This window comes from Pristiophorus japonicus, chromosome 6 (assembly GCF_044704955.1).
Source record: "Pristiophorus japonicus isolate sPriJap1 chromosome 6, sPriJap1.hap1, whole genome shotgun sequence".
In the NCBI taxonomy this organism is placed as follows: Eukaryota; Metazoa; Chordata; class Chondrichthyes; family Pristiophoridae; genus Pristiophorus; species Pristiophorus japonicus.
The window spans coordinates 175,062,360-175,079,395 of NC_091982.1; the positions used below are offsets into that span (position 1 = coordinate 175,062,360).

General features: G+C 45.8%; 2 protein-coding genes across 3 annotated transcripts in view; both read right to left on the bottom strand.

Annotated features, from left to right (window-relative positions):
* Positions 1-17,036, bottom strand: part of capn10 (calpain 10) — a 64,211-nt gene that overhangs the window by 31,643 nt on the left and 15,532 nt on the right. For both annotated transcript variants that reach the window (XM_070883405.1, XM_070883406.1), the window contains exons 4-6: positions 7,916-8,103; positions 5,723-5,940; positions 5,456-5,597 (exon numbers count right to left, since the gene is read on the bottom strand). In XM_070883405.1, the coding sequence (XP_070739506.1) occupies positions 5,456-5,597; positions 5,723-5,940; positions 7,916-8,103 (548 nt within the window). The remainder of the gene's footprint in view (positions 1-5,455; positions 5,598-5,722; positions 5,941-7,915; positions 8,104-17,036) is intronic.
* Positions 10,682-12,013, bottom strand: LOC139265882 (uncharacterized). Its single transcript, XM_070883407.1, has 2 exons — positions 11,938-12,013; positions 10,682-11,780 (listed from the first exon to the last, which is right to left on the bottom strand). Exon 2 carries the CDS (start codon positions 11,778-11,780, stop codon positions 10,857-10,859), a length of 924 nt encoding a protein of 307 aa, XP_070739508.1. The 5' UTR covers positions 11,938-12,013; the 3' UTR covers positions 10,682-10,856.

Genomic DNA, 17,036 nt, shown 5'->3' on the forward strand with positions numbered 1-17,036 from the left:
CCAGGGTGTCATGGTGGGAGCAGTCTCTTCGGGATGCTGGGAGGGGAAGATGTGTTTGGTGGTGGGATCACGCTGGAGGTGGCGGAAATGGCGGAGGATGATCCATTGAACGTAGAGGCTGGTCACGTGAAAGGTGTGGACAAGTGGAACCCTGTAGTGGTTCTGAGAGGGAGGGGAAGGGGTGAGAGCAGATGTGCGGGAAATAGAACGGTCACTGTCGAGGGCCATGTTAACTGCAGTGGAGTGGAATCTTCAGTTTAGGAAAAAAGACATGTCAAAGGCACTAGTGTGGAAAGTAGTGTCGTCAGAGCAGATGCAACAGAGGTGGAGAAACTGGGAGAATGAAATGGAGTCCTTACAGGACGCGGGGTGGGAGGAAGTGTAGTCTAGGTAGCTATGGGACTTGGTGGGCTTATAATGAATGTTTGTCAATAGTCTATCCCCAGAAATGGAGAGAGTGAAGTCGAGGAAGAGAAGGGAATAGTCAAGAGATGGACCATGGAGTATAATGTTGGAACGTGTGAGGTCATGCACTTTGGCAGAAAAAAAATCAAAGAGCAAGTTATTATTTAAATGGAGAAAGATTGCAAAGTGCCGCAGTACAGCGGGACCTGGGGGTACTTGTGCATGAAACACAAAAGGATAGTATGCAGGTACAGCAAGTGATCATAAAGGCCAATGATATCTTGGTCTTTATTGCAAATGGGATGGAGTATAAAAGCAGGGAAGTCTTGTTACAGTTATATAAGGTATTGGTGAGGCCACACCTGGAATACTGCGTGCAGTTTTGGTTTCCATATTTACGAAAGGATATACTTGCTTTGGAGGCAGTTCAGAGAAGGTTCACTAGGTTGATTCCGGGGATGAGGGGGTTGACTTATAAGGAAAGGTTGAGTAGGTTGGGCCTCTACTCATTGGAATTCAGAAGAATGAGAGGTGATCTTATCGAAATGTATAAGATTATGAGGGGACTTGACAAGGTGGATGTAGAGAGGATGTTTCCACTGATGGGGGAGACTAGAACTAGATGGTATGATCTCAGAATAAGGGGCCACCCATTTAAAACTGAGATGAGGAGAAATTTCTTCTCTGAGGGTTGTAAATCTATGGAATTCGCTGCCTCAGAGAAATGTGGAAGCTGGGACAATGAATAACTTTAAGACAGAAATGGACAGTTTCTTAAACGATCAGGGGATAAGGGGTTATGGGAAGCGGGCGGAGAAGAGGAGCCGAGTCCATGATCAGATCAGCCATGATCTTATTAAATGGCAGAGCAGGCTCGAGGGGCCGTATGGTCTATTCCTGCTCCTATTTCTTATGTTCTTATGTGAAGGTGAGGGAAGGGTGGAAATTGAATGCAAAGTGAATGAAATTTTCTAGTTCAAGGCGAAAGCAGGAAACTGCACCGATATGGTCACCAGTGTACCGACAAAAGAGGTGAGGGAGGGGACCCGAGTAGGACTGGAACAAATAATTTTCCACGTATCCCACGAAAAGGCAGGCATAGCTAGGACCCATGTGGATTCCCATAGCAATACCTTTAATTTGGAGGAAGTGAGTGGAGTTAAAGGAGAAGTTGTTCGATGCGAGAACAAGTTCAGCCAGGCGGAGGAGGGTGGTGGTGGATGGGGACTGGTTGGGCCTTTGCTCATGGAAGAAGCGGAGCGTCCTCAGGCCATCCTGGTGGGGGATGGAAGTGTAGAGGGATTGGACGTCCATTGTGAAAAGGAAGTGGCTGGGGCAAGGAAACTGGAAACTGTTAAAGTGATGGAGGGTGTCGGAGGAGTCGCGGATGTAGGTGGGAAGAGAGTGGACAAGGGGAGAAAAAATAGAATCGAGATAGGAAGAATTAAGTTCCATGGGGCAAGAACAGGCTGAAGCGATGGGTCTACCGGGGCAGTCCTGTTTGTGGATCTTGGGAAGGAGGTAGAAGTGGGCTGTGCGGGGTTGGGGAACTATGAGGTTGATGGCTGTGGAGGCAAGATCTCCAGAATGAGTGAGGGGAGCAGAGAAATTGAGACAGCCGATGTTCCGTCGGCAGTTTGCAATGAAGAGGTCTAGAGAGGGTAAGAGGCCAGAGGGGAGGGGTCCAGGTAGAGCGAAAATTCTGAAAACGGTAGAAAGGGTCAGCTGTGCTGGGGGGGGGGGGTGGGGGGGTGGGGGTGCGGGAAGACTCCTGGCCGAAGAAGTGGGCACAGAGGCGAAGGCGGCAGAAAAAGAGCCCAGCATCGTGCCGAGCTCAAAAATTCATTGAGGTGGATGAAGCTCAGGCCTTTGCTGAGGACTGATCGTGTGGGGTCAGAGAGAGGAAGGTCAGAGGGGATAGTGAAAACACAGCAGGGGTTGAGACTGGACTTTTCTGTCTCCATTTCTGCAGATAAACTATTGGCAAACATTCATTGTAAGCCCACCGACTCCCACAGCTACCTGGACTACACTTCCTCCCCACCCCGCATCCTGTAAGGACTCCATTCCATTCTCCCAGTTTCTCCGTCTCCATCGCATCTGCTCTGACGACACCACTAGTGCCTCTGACATGTCTTTTTTCCTCAACCGAGGATTCCCCTCCGCTGTGGTTAACATGGCCCTCGACCGTGTCCGTTCTATTTCCCGCACCTCTACTCTCACCCCTTCCACTCCCTCTCAGAACCACAGAGTTCCCCTTGTCCTCACCTTTCACCCCACCAGCCTCCACGTTCAACGGATCATCCTCCGCCATTTCCTCCACCTCCAAAGTGATCCCACCACCAATCACTTCTTCCCCTCCCCTTCCCTCTCAGCATTCCGAAGGGACTGCTCCCTCTGCGACACCCTGGTCCTTTCCACAATCACCCCCAGCAAACCCTCCCCTTCCCACGGCACCTTCCCGTGCAAGCACAGGAGATGCAACACCTGCCCTTTTACCTCTTCCCTTCCCACTGTCCTGGGCCCCAAATACTCCTTCCAGATGAAACAGCGCTTTACTTGTACTTCTTTCAATTTAGTATACTGTATTCGCTGCTCACGATGTGGTCTCCTCTACATTGGGGAGACCAAACGCAGATTGGGTGACCGCTTTGCGGAACACCTCCTTTCTGTCCATAAGTGTGATCCCGAGCTTCCGGTCGCCTGTCACTTTAATTCCCCGCTCCACTTCCACTGTGACATCTCCATCCTCAGCCCCCTACACTGTTCCAGCGAAGTTAAACGCAAGCTCGAGAAACAGAACCTCATCTTTCGTTTCAGCACTTTACAGCCTTCTGGACTCAACATCGAGTTCAACAATTTCAGACCATAACCTCTGCCCATATTTGGCTCCTCTTTCTCCTTTTTTTAAACCCCCCCCGCCTCCCAATCTTATGTAATTTTTTTCTCTCTGTCTCCCACGGCAGCTGGTAATTATTCTGCCATTCACACCCTATCTGGACTAACCTTTTTCTAATCCTGCTATTACCATCTCAAGTCAGCCCATCATCCCTTTTGTCTCTAATCTCTCCTGTCTTCCACCCTATCATAGACCTTCCATTTTGTTATTTCCTCCCCTCCCCCTTTCAGTACTCCTTAAGAATCTGTTCATTTCAAACATTCGCCAGTTCTGACGATGGGCCATCGACCTAAAATGTTAACTCTGTTATTCTCTCCACAGATGCTGCCTGACCCGCTGAGATTTCCAGCATTTTGTTTTTATTTTAGATTTTAGCATCCGCAGTATTTTGCTTTTGTATTGGGCAAAACAGTTGGCTTTGAACAGGAGAGGGGTGGGAGGGAAACATCAGTCAAGCCATCAGACTGGGAATCTCAGACACAACCAGACCCTCACTTTGGGGTGTGAAGACATGGGCTGAAAATGAAATTAATTTAGTTTCAATAAATTTGACACAGATACATAAAAACTCTTTCCTCAGCAGGCATTTCAGTGGATTAGTTCTAACAGGGACAATTACTGTACAGACGTTGGGAAGGCAGACTGGTGATAGGCAGGCTCGAAAAAGGATCTCTTTCAATGGAGAGATAGCAGATTTACAGTTGAAAGGCTGCAATGAAGTGTGAAACCGAAACTTTCCTGGAGATAAAACAAAATGGCAGCCGGAAAGCATCAATCGGTGGTTCAGAAGTCATGTAATGATCTAGAGGTTGTTGTAAAGAATATGTGAATGAGCTCTCCCTTTCCTTGTTTGTTAACAAAATGAACTGCTGTGATGTTTTTTTTTAATAGAGGTATCAATAAATTATAAATCATCTCCTGAAAGCACTAAACAATCAGGTAAACAGTACTCATTATATGTATTAGCAAAACTCCAAGTACAAAGGCACTGGATTCAGCTAATATATGTTCTGTTCGGTAAGCATCTGTTTTCAAAGTTGCAGATGCTGCAATATGTACCCTAAAATAGGTTTGGTCTATCTGCATCATAAGTGACATTAGTAAATTTTTGGAGACCACTGATAGAGAGTTGAATTTGAATGATCTCACAAAGAGTCTTATATCCAAGTACTACATGAATGTTACAATAAAAACACATGAAACCTGTTCCCATTACACTTTTTGATAAGAGTTCAGGACTGCACAACCTAATATCAGGATTTTCTTTGGTGGGAGATTGCTCCCAGAATTGAGTTAGAACAGGCAGGTGTAAAGAGATGCTGTAAATTTCCAGGATGAAAAGCTCTATGATTGTGTCCCAAAAACAATGAGTACTCATTTGGCAGCAGCTCTGATGTGTTAATCATCTAGGTACAGAAAAAAATTGCCTTTAAATCACTCGTGACACTCCCTTAGTAGCCTGAACTCATCGGGGCCGAAATTGCCCTCCGCCCGAAATGAGTCACACTTACCGCTTTTCAAGTGTTCCGTCCGCCCCAATGTATGCAGGTCGGAGTGGCCGACGCTCCAAGTCATCAACGCCGTGCTGATGCCATCATCACGCTGGCGCGTCACAACATCCCTCCCCTTCAGTTAAAGGCCGGCCAAACCCGCGGGCATAATTGTCGGCCTGACCTGGCAGTCGGCCAACAATAAAATATAAAATGGAGTCACCGGTAGTGCCACCTCCCCTTTTACGGTGGCCGCGCCACCCAGCCACGGAAAGGGCACCGATAGAAAAATCTGTCGGGAGCACCAACCGACAGCGGTGTCGCTCCCGCGGGGCAATTTCGGAAAGGGGCAATTTTGGAAAGGGTCGCCACCGGTTGGTAAGGGGTCGGCATGTGCACGACATGGCGGGAAAACAGGCAGGGCAGTCCCGTACACCACTCCTAAACTGAAGGAGGGCAATATCGAAAATGGCGGCCCTTCCACAGTGACCTGGCGGCCAGTCTGCACCGACCCTTGGCCGCTGCTTTCAGTCAGCCATGGGGCCTTATAGAAAGGGGCAATTACGGCCCATCGTATGCTGAGGAACAATAAAATGAAGGGGGAAAAAAAACTCTACTGAGCTCGTATAATTTGAAACACATTGTTACATAAATGTATTACCCTTCCTGCCAGGAGCCATTCCAACATCGTCTATCCCACATGTTTCTTATCCTTAGCAAATTGACATTATTGCCTTTGGGTCCATTAATTTGCTTCACGTCGGTAACACTGAAGGCATGAAATTCTGCATGTTCATTGGACCCTGGATGACAAATAGTATAAAACAAATGATACACTGGATTCAAATTTACTTAATGCCAATTATCTCATTGATTGATCATAAACTATTTGTAGATATTTTCCATAGTTTGGAATTATTGACTTTACCTTTGGCTGACCCATGAACAGAGCAACTAATAAAGCTCGTATCATTTAAATCCTTCATCAACTCGAATTTTGATCTTTCTGGAAAGCTGAAGTGAGCACTTTGATCATTGTTTTTTCTAGAACTCTTCAGAGTCCATCTGTCAGCCAGGCCTCCTGTGATGTCCACTAGAGCTTCACCCACTTGTCCAGCCCATAGCTGTTCATAGCAACCGTGGAGTCTTTGAAAAATATATAAACAGCCTTAACCACAGTTATCACCAAATACTACACAATTTAAATTCATCTTTACATCTTAGATTACTTACATCTAAACACCATAAAATTAAAAGCATCAAGATACTTTCAAATCTGAGGTAAAAGGGACACACTTGCCAAAACTTTCAAATTGTATTAAAACAGTCATGCAATCAAAATGTAACAACATTTCTTAACCCATGCTGTAACAATGTGACAGCGTGAATCTGAAATGCTTTATTCCTGGAGAAATGTGATCATATAAGTGAGTACCAGTTTAATGAAATGTTCAAATCACTTTCTGCAATATTGATATATTAATTTAAAACTTATAGTGAATAAGAATGGAAAAGTATATTGATTCATACCATCTAACTGGTCGTATACAATGATACAAAGTCACCAAAAATCCTCTGCATAGAGGTCTTGGTCCCCTCCAGCACTGATCCCACTGGAATTGGCAAGGTCAGCAAGAATTCACCTAATTTGCATAGGGCCAGCAGGCATAAGCAACACTATTGGTGCATCTCGGCGCTTGCCTGTCCCGTGCACCAGAACATCAAAGCCTGCTTACCATACAGAGGGAGGAATTGCCCAAACACCCCAACATAGCCATGGCACCCTATGTATCATAGAATCATAGAATAGAATCCTAGAATGGTTACAGCATGGAAGGCAGCCATTCAGCCTGTCAAGCCCGTGCCGACTCTCAGCTAGTCCCACTCCCCTACCTTTTCCCAGTAACCATGCAATTTTTTTTCCTTCAGATTCTTATCCAACTCCCTTTTGAAAGATAAATTGAGTCTGCCTCCACCACCCTTTCAGGCAGTGCATACCAGAACCCAACCACTCGCTGCGTAAAAAAAGTTTTTTCTTATATCGCCTTTGGCTCTTTTGCAAATCACCTTAAATCAGTGTCCTCTGGTTCTCGACCCTTCTGTCAATGGGAACAGTTTCTCTCTATCTACTCTGTTCAGCCCCCTCATGATTTTGAACACCTCTATCAAATCTCCTCTCAATCTTCTCTGCTCCAAGGAGAACAACCCCAGTTTTTCCAGTCTATCAACGTAACTGAAGTCCCTCATTCCTGGAATCATTCTCATAAATCTTTTCTGCACCTTCTCGAAGGCCTTCACATCCTTCCTAAAGTGTGGTGCCCAGAATTGGACACAATACTCCAGTTGGGGCCAAACCAGTGTTTTATACAGGTGTGTCATAATTTCCACTCTTCCACTTTTGTACTCTATACCTCTATTTATGAAGCTTAGGATTCCATAAGCCTTTTTAACTACTTTCTCAATCTATCCTGCCATCTTCAACGATTTATGCACACATATCCTCAGGTCTCTCTGTTTCTGCACCCCCTTTAGGATTGTAAGAAGACCATTCAAGATTTTATTTGTAAAACAAAATACAATCTTTCTTCAGGGATGCAGGCCATTTGCATCAAAGATAACTGCCTCTGTTGTAGAAAATTGGAATCAGATCCAATTGTCATCAATTCAGAATGCTTTTTCTTGCATTAGCAACTGTTGTTCCCAATTATTTTAAAACAATAGAAGTTATAAAGAATTTGAAACAATTACAGGAGAATATCAACCTCCCAATAATTTTACAATCAAAACTGGATTTTCATGTATGAATATTCTTCTCTTCTTAGACAGAACCTCAGAGTCGAGGATAACTTTATGAGTATTAGCACACTAAAACAATCATGTACAATGGATGTACTGGTTAAGTAGAATTACAAAGGCTACTTACAAAACAGGGGTGAATTTTTTTTCTCATTTATATAAATGGAATGAAGAGGAATAGTACATTCTAACTTGTATGCCTGGAGAAAATCCATATAGGAGAGTGAATTGTTATGCGACTTTAGAAGCCCTCAATTCAATGTAATAAGTGTTTATTAAAATGTCACATTGGAACTTTGCAGTTGGATCACTAAAAATTCCTTACTTGGCATATGCCTTTTCCAGTAATGGTAGCCAAAACACCTCTTCAGAGCGACAACGAGAAAAGCAGAGCCTGTGACCAATACATGGTAACCGATCATCTATTATAACTTCAACCCACTGTCCAAACTTCCAAAATCTGCACCTTAAACATCCAGACTGTATCCATGAGTCCTGGCCTGGGGGTATCACCTGCGTTTAATATCAAAGGGGATAAGGTGCAGCATGAACAACAGAAGATGAAAAGTGTTTTGATTAAAACTATAGCAACATTATACTATTAAAAGATTAGCATAATTTTGAATGGTTTGATAATTCCAACTGTACATTTCCTAATGTTGTTCAGTCTTCCCAATTCATCCCCCACTCTGCCAAATTTCTCATTTTCCGACTAAACGTTTACCTCTCCACTGATAAAAGTATTGCGAAGTTCTCCTTTTGGAAGGAGTGCAAATAGTTGTTACCTTAAAACTGCTGATGAGAGGCAGCCCGGCAACAAACGTAATGGTCCTGAATTTGCAGTCGGTATGACGGCGTACTCTGACAGTACGCCCTCATACCGCCTTTGAAACTGACTGCAAGTTTGGGATTTCCACATGCGCTTGCGCTAAATCCTGAATTGCGATTTGTCAAGTTCCGACTGCACATAGGTTATGTTGCGTCTTTCACCTCCTGATACAAATGAACGTGCTGGCGAAAAATTGGGCTAATTGCCCACCTACTGCGAGATAATTATGCTGAAAATGTTTAAGTCTGATGCAAACAGGTGCAGGAAGCCTGTTGCACAGCGTAAGGGGACCGGATGAAAAAATTATATTACAAAAAGATCTGTAACAAGACTATAATGAGAGATTTATTTTAAGAGGTTATCATAATGAAGTGTTTGTAAGCACATTGAATAAAGCATTAAGTGAGTGAATTGTCGCCTTTTTTTAAATGATCAGAGTGGCAAAGTAATGAGAGACTTGTACTGTCAGTATGTGTTACAAGATGTTTGTAACAACTGGGGCTGGATTTTTGGCTGGCTTGCACCTCTGTTAACATTCCGGAATGGCGGTAAAGGGTGTCTAAATGCTTACCGCCAGGCAGCCAGCTTTACTGCCCGGCTGGCGAATCCGGCTCAGGGTTTCCAATGGCGCAAAAACTTACTACCCCGCCCTGTAGGTTCGTTCAGATCATGACGCCATATCATTGTGCAACATTAGGTGCTAATGCCGCATTGAACATCCGCCCTAAGTGACGCCTGAAAAATCAGGCCGTCCCACGGTCGAGTAGGTGCTATTTACTGCATGTTTAAATTGAGGGAGGAGGATCCTAAATCGGAGGTCACATTAACTACAACATTTGCGCACAGCATGCTGCATGAAGTTCAAACTTTAAAGCGGCAGCTTTATCTGCTATTACAGTGTCCTTACAACTTCAGTGAAATAATTTAATGGGGGCATTACTTGTTCACCATCGTATCCTGCTCCATGCTACTGCTAGGCGGCGTCAAGATAGAAGGGCTCTTGGTCACGTCAGCTTATGGGTGAGGAGAGGCCGAAGACGTCTGGGGAGGAGGGCTTACAAGCAGCAACGCTCATGCTTCCAGCTCTCCGAGGAGCAGTGTGTGAGAAGGCTGCGCTTCAGAAAGGGAGATATGCCATCTCCAACATGCAGATCTGTAGCCTTACAGCGGCATCAGGACTGCGATGTCTGTCGCAGTGAAGGTGACTGTGGCACTGGCATTCTATGCCTCCGGCTCCTTCCAGGCTGTAGCAGGGAACATATGCAGCATCTCTCAATACGCTGAACATCGCTGCATTCGCCACATCACAAAGGCTCTGTACACCCACAGAATGGACTTCAGAACGTTCCCAATAAGCAGGGAGAGCCAGAATGAGCAGGCATGTGGGTTTGGCAGAATTGCGGGCTTCCCAAGGGTTCAAGGAGTCATTGACTGTACACACGTGGCCTTGCGAGCACCACCACACACACACACACACACACACACACACACACACACACACAGAGGTATTTAGAAGCCAAAAGGGATACCACTCCCTAAACGTGCAGCTGGTGTGCGACCACATGCAGCGTATCCTCGCAGTGAATGCCTGCTATCCAGGGAGCGCACATGATGCTTTCATCCTGCATGAGAGCACTGTCTCACGATTGTTTCGGCCACCACGGGAACAGCGTGGCTGGCTGCTCGGGGTCAACGGATAGGGCCTAGCCACCTGGCTCAGGACCCCCCCTCCGCAACCCCACCACAGAAATGGAGCAGCGCTACAATGAGAGCCATGCGGGCACCCGGAACATCATCGAACAGACAATGGGGGTACTCAAGCAGCATTTCTGATGCCTGGACTGCTCTGGAGGCAGTCTTCAATACTCCCCTCAACAGGTCTCGGAATTCATTGTGGTGTGCTGCATGCTACACAACTCGGCCATCGTGAGGGGCCAAACATTGTCAGTGGGGATTGCAGCCTCACCTGAGGAGGAGGAGGATGACGAACAGGAGCCTGGCAAGGTCCGAAATGGCTAGCCACACCATCCACGTGGGAGGCAGCATGGAGATGTTGCCGGACCAAGAGCTGCATGGTGGCAACTCATAATGGATTGGATCTCTTGAATGCAGGATGCTGAGGGATGCAGCTAATACTGGCCGCGCTATGTGCCACCATAATGGCACATCTCCGGTAAAGTTTGCAATGATACACAAGATGCCAATGGCAAACAGTGAAAGTAACATTTTACTGAAACAAAAAAACAAAATACAACATCCTGTTACAGCGCACTCAACAACAAAGTGCAGTAATGTACCTTAATTATTAAAGACGGGATTAACAATCTTCAGTGCTTGTCCCCAACGTGGTCCTAGTCCTTAATCCAACTTGGCCTGATCTTTCCTCCCCTTAACCTTTATCCCCCTCCCATGCCGACTGCTCCTACTCAATGAGGCCTCAGTGGCTACAGGCTGTTTGAGGGCTGCTGTGTGTGTGGGCTTGACAGTACAGACAGCCTACGAGGACACCTTGGACGATCTCTGGGCCTGGAAGGCCCGGCTGCAGACTCCTCCACCACAGCATCGGTGGCAGCAGTCCGTGATGGCTCAGGTGCAAGGTCAGAGTGGCAGTGGTGGGAGCCAGAATGCTGTCTTCTTGAGAAAGGACAGCACCTTCCATTTCCAGGGGTCCATTGCCACTCACACGGGGCAGAGCCTCAGCATATAGAGCACGATGTGTGACGACAACTTGCTGGCCTGCTTCGGCACCATCACTTCCCTGTTGGACAGTGGAAAACACAGTGTGGATGGCAGCAGTCAGTGATCGCATGGCATTATCTAGCTGTTGCGTGGCTTGTGCCTGCAATGCGATCGCTGCTGCCACATCACCCATGGCACGCGCCATACCCTCTGGGACTCCACTATCACTGCTGGAGCCCATCTGCCTCTGTGAGCAGCCAAGGATGGGCTCGCTGGACTCCTGAAATGGATGGGCAATGCGTGAGGCTGCCTCCGCTGCACTCACAGCAAGTGTGTTGATGCTTTGTGGGACCCGACCCAATGCACCTATGAAGTCGCGGTGCATTTCCGTGTTCTCCCTGGATAAAGCCACCAAGTCCAGGTCCACATCTGCCTGTCTCTGAGCAGGACTACTGTGCCGAATCATCCTCTGGGGAGCTGGCTTCTGAGCTTCCCCTCCCGCTCGGCGTTGCAGTAGGCCACTGGGGTCAGGAGCCTCAGACTCATCAAAGCCCCGAAAGGAGACATTGTTCCCCGATGTTGTGTCCCCACTCGGTGGGACTGATGGGGTCTCCTTCGTCATCTCCCTCATGCCCAGATGTCGACGGCTCACTGGAAGGCTACTGCGCTTATGGCTGATCATCTGGAAGCACAAAGCAACAGACGTGTGGTTAGCAGCAGGGGAGGGGCGGGCTGATAAGAGGAAGGTGGCATTTGACATCTATATGTAAAGGGCCACTTGATATTAGGGGGCAAGGAACTCACATCAATCGCAAAAGCCGTTCAAATACCATCACTACCTGTAGGGGATTCGGCCTTGCCGCTGGCCACCACGTGAACTGGGGTACCCATGAGGGCCGACACTTGCTGCTCCACCTTGGTTAGATCCTGTAGTTCAGGCTCTCCGCCTCTGGTCCGCTGCTGCTCCCGGCGATTATGTGCTAACTTGGCCTACAATAAGAGCAAGAAGAAGGATTGAGTAAGTGTGCAGCTCCTCTTTGCCACATGTGCCTTCCATAATAGAATAGGTGCCACTGTCTGGAAGTGCAAATATGTTCATTATAATCTGCGTGGCTGTGGACTGAGGAACTGGGAGGAGATGTGTCCGGTAGCATTGTGGATCAGGGTCATGTTTGGGCAACGCATATCAACAGTGGAAGGGAAATGCGAGGAGGGGGTCACAATGATTAGGGTACAAGAGGGTCCACGCTGCCTGAATGAACTGAGCCTCCAGCTTTCAGGTGGCTTTAACAACTCACAGCATGGCCTGGAACACAGAGAAGGGGCAGCTCCATCAAGACTTTACATTGTGTGAGACAGTGATCTTGCAACCATGGCAGGGGTCCATAAATGTAAAGGGTACACACCCTGACGATCCTCATGTGGTCATTAAACTTCTTGCGGCATCGTGCCTGCTGCTGACACCTCCAGGGCTATCTCCCCACAAATCATTCTGAACACCCTTGGCACGGGCCACTTTCCTCCCACTAGATGCATTGCAGGCCACCTCCTCTCAATGGCCTGAACTAGGGCCTCAAGCGGCCGTTGCAGAGAAGCAGCGTGCTCTCTGGCATCCCTCCTGTTGCGCCATACCTCCCGCTCTGAGCGAAGTGGGCCGGTGGATCTGCACATGTGCAACCGAAATCGGCGCGCCCTAAACTTTTGCCTGGGCCCGGGAAGCTTCGCGCACGTCTGCGCATGCGCAAAGTCCAGAGCATTTTTTGTGCCGCGGTTTTTGACTGGGGCCACTAAGCACAGGTGTGTAACACCTGATTTAGCGCCCCCGATCACTGAACCTCAGTTTCGACCGAATTTCACGGACGGAGGTGCAAACTCTTTCAAAGCGCTATCAGGACCGTCCTACCGTGATTAACGCCCCAAAATTACCAAACCCGAAAATCCAGCCCCCGATGTTTATGAATTTTGAATAAACATACTTTGTTCTAATGAGAGATTTACAATAACATATTGTTACCATGAGAAGATTGCAGTTACAGAATTTATTATAATGGCAGCCTTTTAGTGTTAGATTCCACTTTGCAATCACGTATATCTGTATAAAGGAGAGACAAAGAAAGCCCCCCCCGGTATTCCTGTTGAGTTTAGCCAGAATTTCACTTTGGGAGTATTAAGTAAATCAACTTGAAAGATTGTCAGAATATTAAAATAAATGTTGCCCCATTATTTGTTGTTTTGAAGATTTTGGTTGCTGCCAAGCTTATGCATGATATGTAAATGTGATGTACTCCGGTCAGCTTGTAATTTGTACCACCATGAACCTTGGGTCTGTGCTTCTTAATGAATGCTTGATACTGCATTGTCTTCTATAAATCATACAAATCAGCAATCTCCTCTGTTTCCTGATTGGCTAAGAATCAGGAAGTGAAAGGAGCATTGCCCCACGTGATCCCAGGTTTGCTTACGCACAATGGTGCGCCTCTGAGCTCCGTGGTGCACTACACTGTGTGCAACTCTGCAGCGTTTAAAAGCAAATTTTACAAAGGATACACGGCACAGAAACAGGCCATTCGGCCCAACCAGTCCATGCTGGCGTTTAAGATGAGCAAACAACGAGTAAAAATCCTGAGTCCTATTAACCATTTGGAATAACTTCAGAAATTGTAATGTTCCTGTGCAACTGCTTTAAACTGTAATTATTTCAACAAGTCCATGTCCCCCAAGACCAGGAACCACCAGGATCAGATTGTCACCTCCACCTCCACAAGTTAAATCAATGGGTGCTACACAGGGACAGGGCTTAGACAGGGTGACTTAGAACTTTTGTGGTAAAGCCACGCTTGGCCTGGGCCGGTTGTAGCCGGTTTGTGGTGAAGCTGCGCTTGGCCTGGGCCGGATGTAGCCAGTTTGGGGTGAAGTCACTCCAGGCCGTGGGTAAAGTCGCTCTTCAGTCAGTGGGCAGGCGGTCCTTCGGCAGAAGTTAGTCTCGAAGTGGGGTTCGCATGAGGGAAGTGCATATTTCCTTGCGATGCCGGCGGCGTACTCCTTAGCTACGCTACCGACGTGAGTTCAGGGCTATTGTGTAAACACCATCATTTTTTTTTTAATTCCTGGGATGTGGGCGCCGCTGGCAAGGCCAGCATTTATTTCCCATCCCTAATTGTCCTTGAGAAGGTGCCGCCTTCTTGAAACGCTGCAATTTGTGGGGTGAAGGTACCTCCACAGTGCTGTTAGGGAGGGAGTTCCAGGATTTTGACCCAGGGACAAGTCAGGATGGTATGTGACTTGGAAGGAGACTTGGAGGTTATGGTATTCCCATGCGCCTGCTGCCCTTGTCCTTCTAGGTGGTAGAGGTGATGGGTTTGGGAGGTTCATCATGAGGGACATCATGAAGTTTCTCTCCAGTGATTTACAAATGAGGAATGCTGCCAACATTCCACTTTTCCCATTCATATCACTGAAGTGGAAGTCCATGTCACATCAAATCACAAAATATTTGCTTCCATGCTGCATCAAGCCAGCTGATCCGATGCACATGACAGGGCTACAAAAGGCGACCAGGACATAGCATTATTTCATGGCAATTTAACACCATGATATCTCCAATTGATACTAAAAATATGCCAGCAGCGTAGGTTACACATGTTATCTCCATACCATTGACCTTATTTTATATAATTACAGTAAATTCAGATCGACTGATAGGAAGTTTCAGGATTATTTTTAGGCTTAGGTAATTTATCATGAGAGGACTATGCTTTCAACTGTTGAATTTAACTAATTATCTAAAAATACCTTCCTCCTGTTTTTGGAATAAGCAGTATGCTCTGTGTAAGCTTACATCATTGTCAACATCGAGTAAAACAGCAAACCAGCTACAACATTTGCTTATTTTAATAAGCAGTAACAAAGCAATGCTACATCATAAAATTAAAATTAGAAAGGGAAAACCATATGATTGCCATCACCAATCTAAAGTCAGATTGGGTGTGGTATCATGAGTATGGTCTCAAAGAAAAATTCCATCACACAGAATCTTGTTTTTAAAACTGAATAGACTTTCTGCTGAAGTATGAAATGTTGCACTGGGAATGCAAGACAATCTTCTAAAAACTGCATTAATGGTTCTATACTGCATTATTACTAACTGCTTCCATAAAAAAATAAACATGCTTCAAGGTTATAGTTATAAATTTTCTTTAGGAAAATTGCCTAATTTTGCTACATCATTGGTGTTAAAAGACTTGCATTTATATAGCACATTTCATTACCTCAGGACATCCCAAAGTGCTTTACAGTCAACAAAATAATTTTGAAGTGTAGACAGGAGTGTAATGTAGGAAACACGATAGCCAATTTGCACACTGCAAGCTCTCACAAACAGCAATGTGATAATGATCAGATAATCTGGGTTTTTTTAGATGTTCGTTGAGGGATAAATATTACACTCCCTTGCTCTTCTGCAAAATAGTACTATGGGATCTTTTATGTCCACCCGAGAGGTCAGATAGGGCCTCGGTTTAATGTTTCATCCAAAAGATGATGCTTCCAACAGTGCAGCAATTCTTCAGTCATGCAGTGGGACTTGAACCCACCACCTTCTGATTCATAGGCAAGAATGCTACTAACTGAGCCACATCTGATACTGGTTAGTGATACCATGTATATTTTTACAACTACAGATAGATCTGTCAGATAAGAATATCAAACATCATTGTAACAGAAATTTTACTAGCTCAGATAAATAGTTAGATCACAGTCCCTGAATGTATAAGGATTTTATACAATTGACTCTGAATGATTCATCATATTATTAATTGGGCTAAAGATGGATTCATATAGAAACATATTTAGAAACGAATCTAAGTTCAAAAGATTTTAGTACAATTATTTAGAACTGATCGTATGATGTCTGCAGTATTCTTAAGTCTGAGGGATTCTGTATCTGCAAAAGACTTCAGTAACAACCAAAAAAGGGCGAGTAACTCTGCATTTCACTGGATAGATAGGAGATTCAGTAAATAGGTAAGAAAAAAAAAGAAATTGCATTTATATAGCATCTTTCACGAACTCAGGATGCCCCAAAGCGCGTCATAGGCACTGAAGTACTTTTGAAGTGTAGTCACTATTGTAATGTAGGGAAACATGATAGCCAATTTTCCCACAGAGATGTCCCACAAGTAGCAACGCGAAATAACCAGATGTTTTGGTATGATGGTTGAGGGTTACATATTGGCCAGGACACCAGCAGAACTCCCCTGCTCATCTTTGAATATCACCATGGGATTTTTACATCTGGCCTCTCAGCACCTCCAACAGTACAACACTCACTCAGTACTGCATTGAAATGTCAGGCTAGGTTATGTGCTCAAGTCTCTGGATTGGGGGTTGAATTCACAATCTTCTGAGGCAAAAGTGCTACCTCTGAGCCACGTGAATAAGTAGATGAGTGACTAACAATGATGGAGTGATGGGGCAGGTCTGCTCCCTCACGCACTCATCTACAGTGTCATGTATTCAACTATCATTGTAACCTATGTATAAGCTGACCTAAGTTGTGCACCTTGAGAACATTGACCACAAGGAGGTGAACTTGTGGGAGACACTCCTAACCTGGACTTTCAGGTATAAAAGGGGAAGCTCCACCCACCTTCATCACTTGAGGTCTTGATAATAAAGGTAACTGGTCACAGAGTGACCTTCTCTCAAGTATGGGCCTCGTGTGCATTTATACTGTATAGTAAGGACGTATCATTGGCGACGAGAAACTGGGATTTAAATGACGCGAGCATGGCCACTAGCAGCACAGAAGAGAGGTACTGTGTTGGTGATGATTGGGACGACTTTATTGAGAGACTACAGCAAAGTTTTGTCACTAAGGAATGGTTGGGACAGGATTCGGCCGACAAACGCAGGGCTCATCTCCTGACGGTTTGTGGAT

Coding starts and splice junctions, on each gene's coding strand:
- LOC139265882 (XM_070883407.1), bottom strand. CDS start 11,780: ATGATCAGCCATAAGCGCAGTAGCCTTCCAGTGAGCCGTCGACATCTG.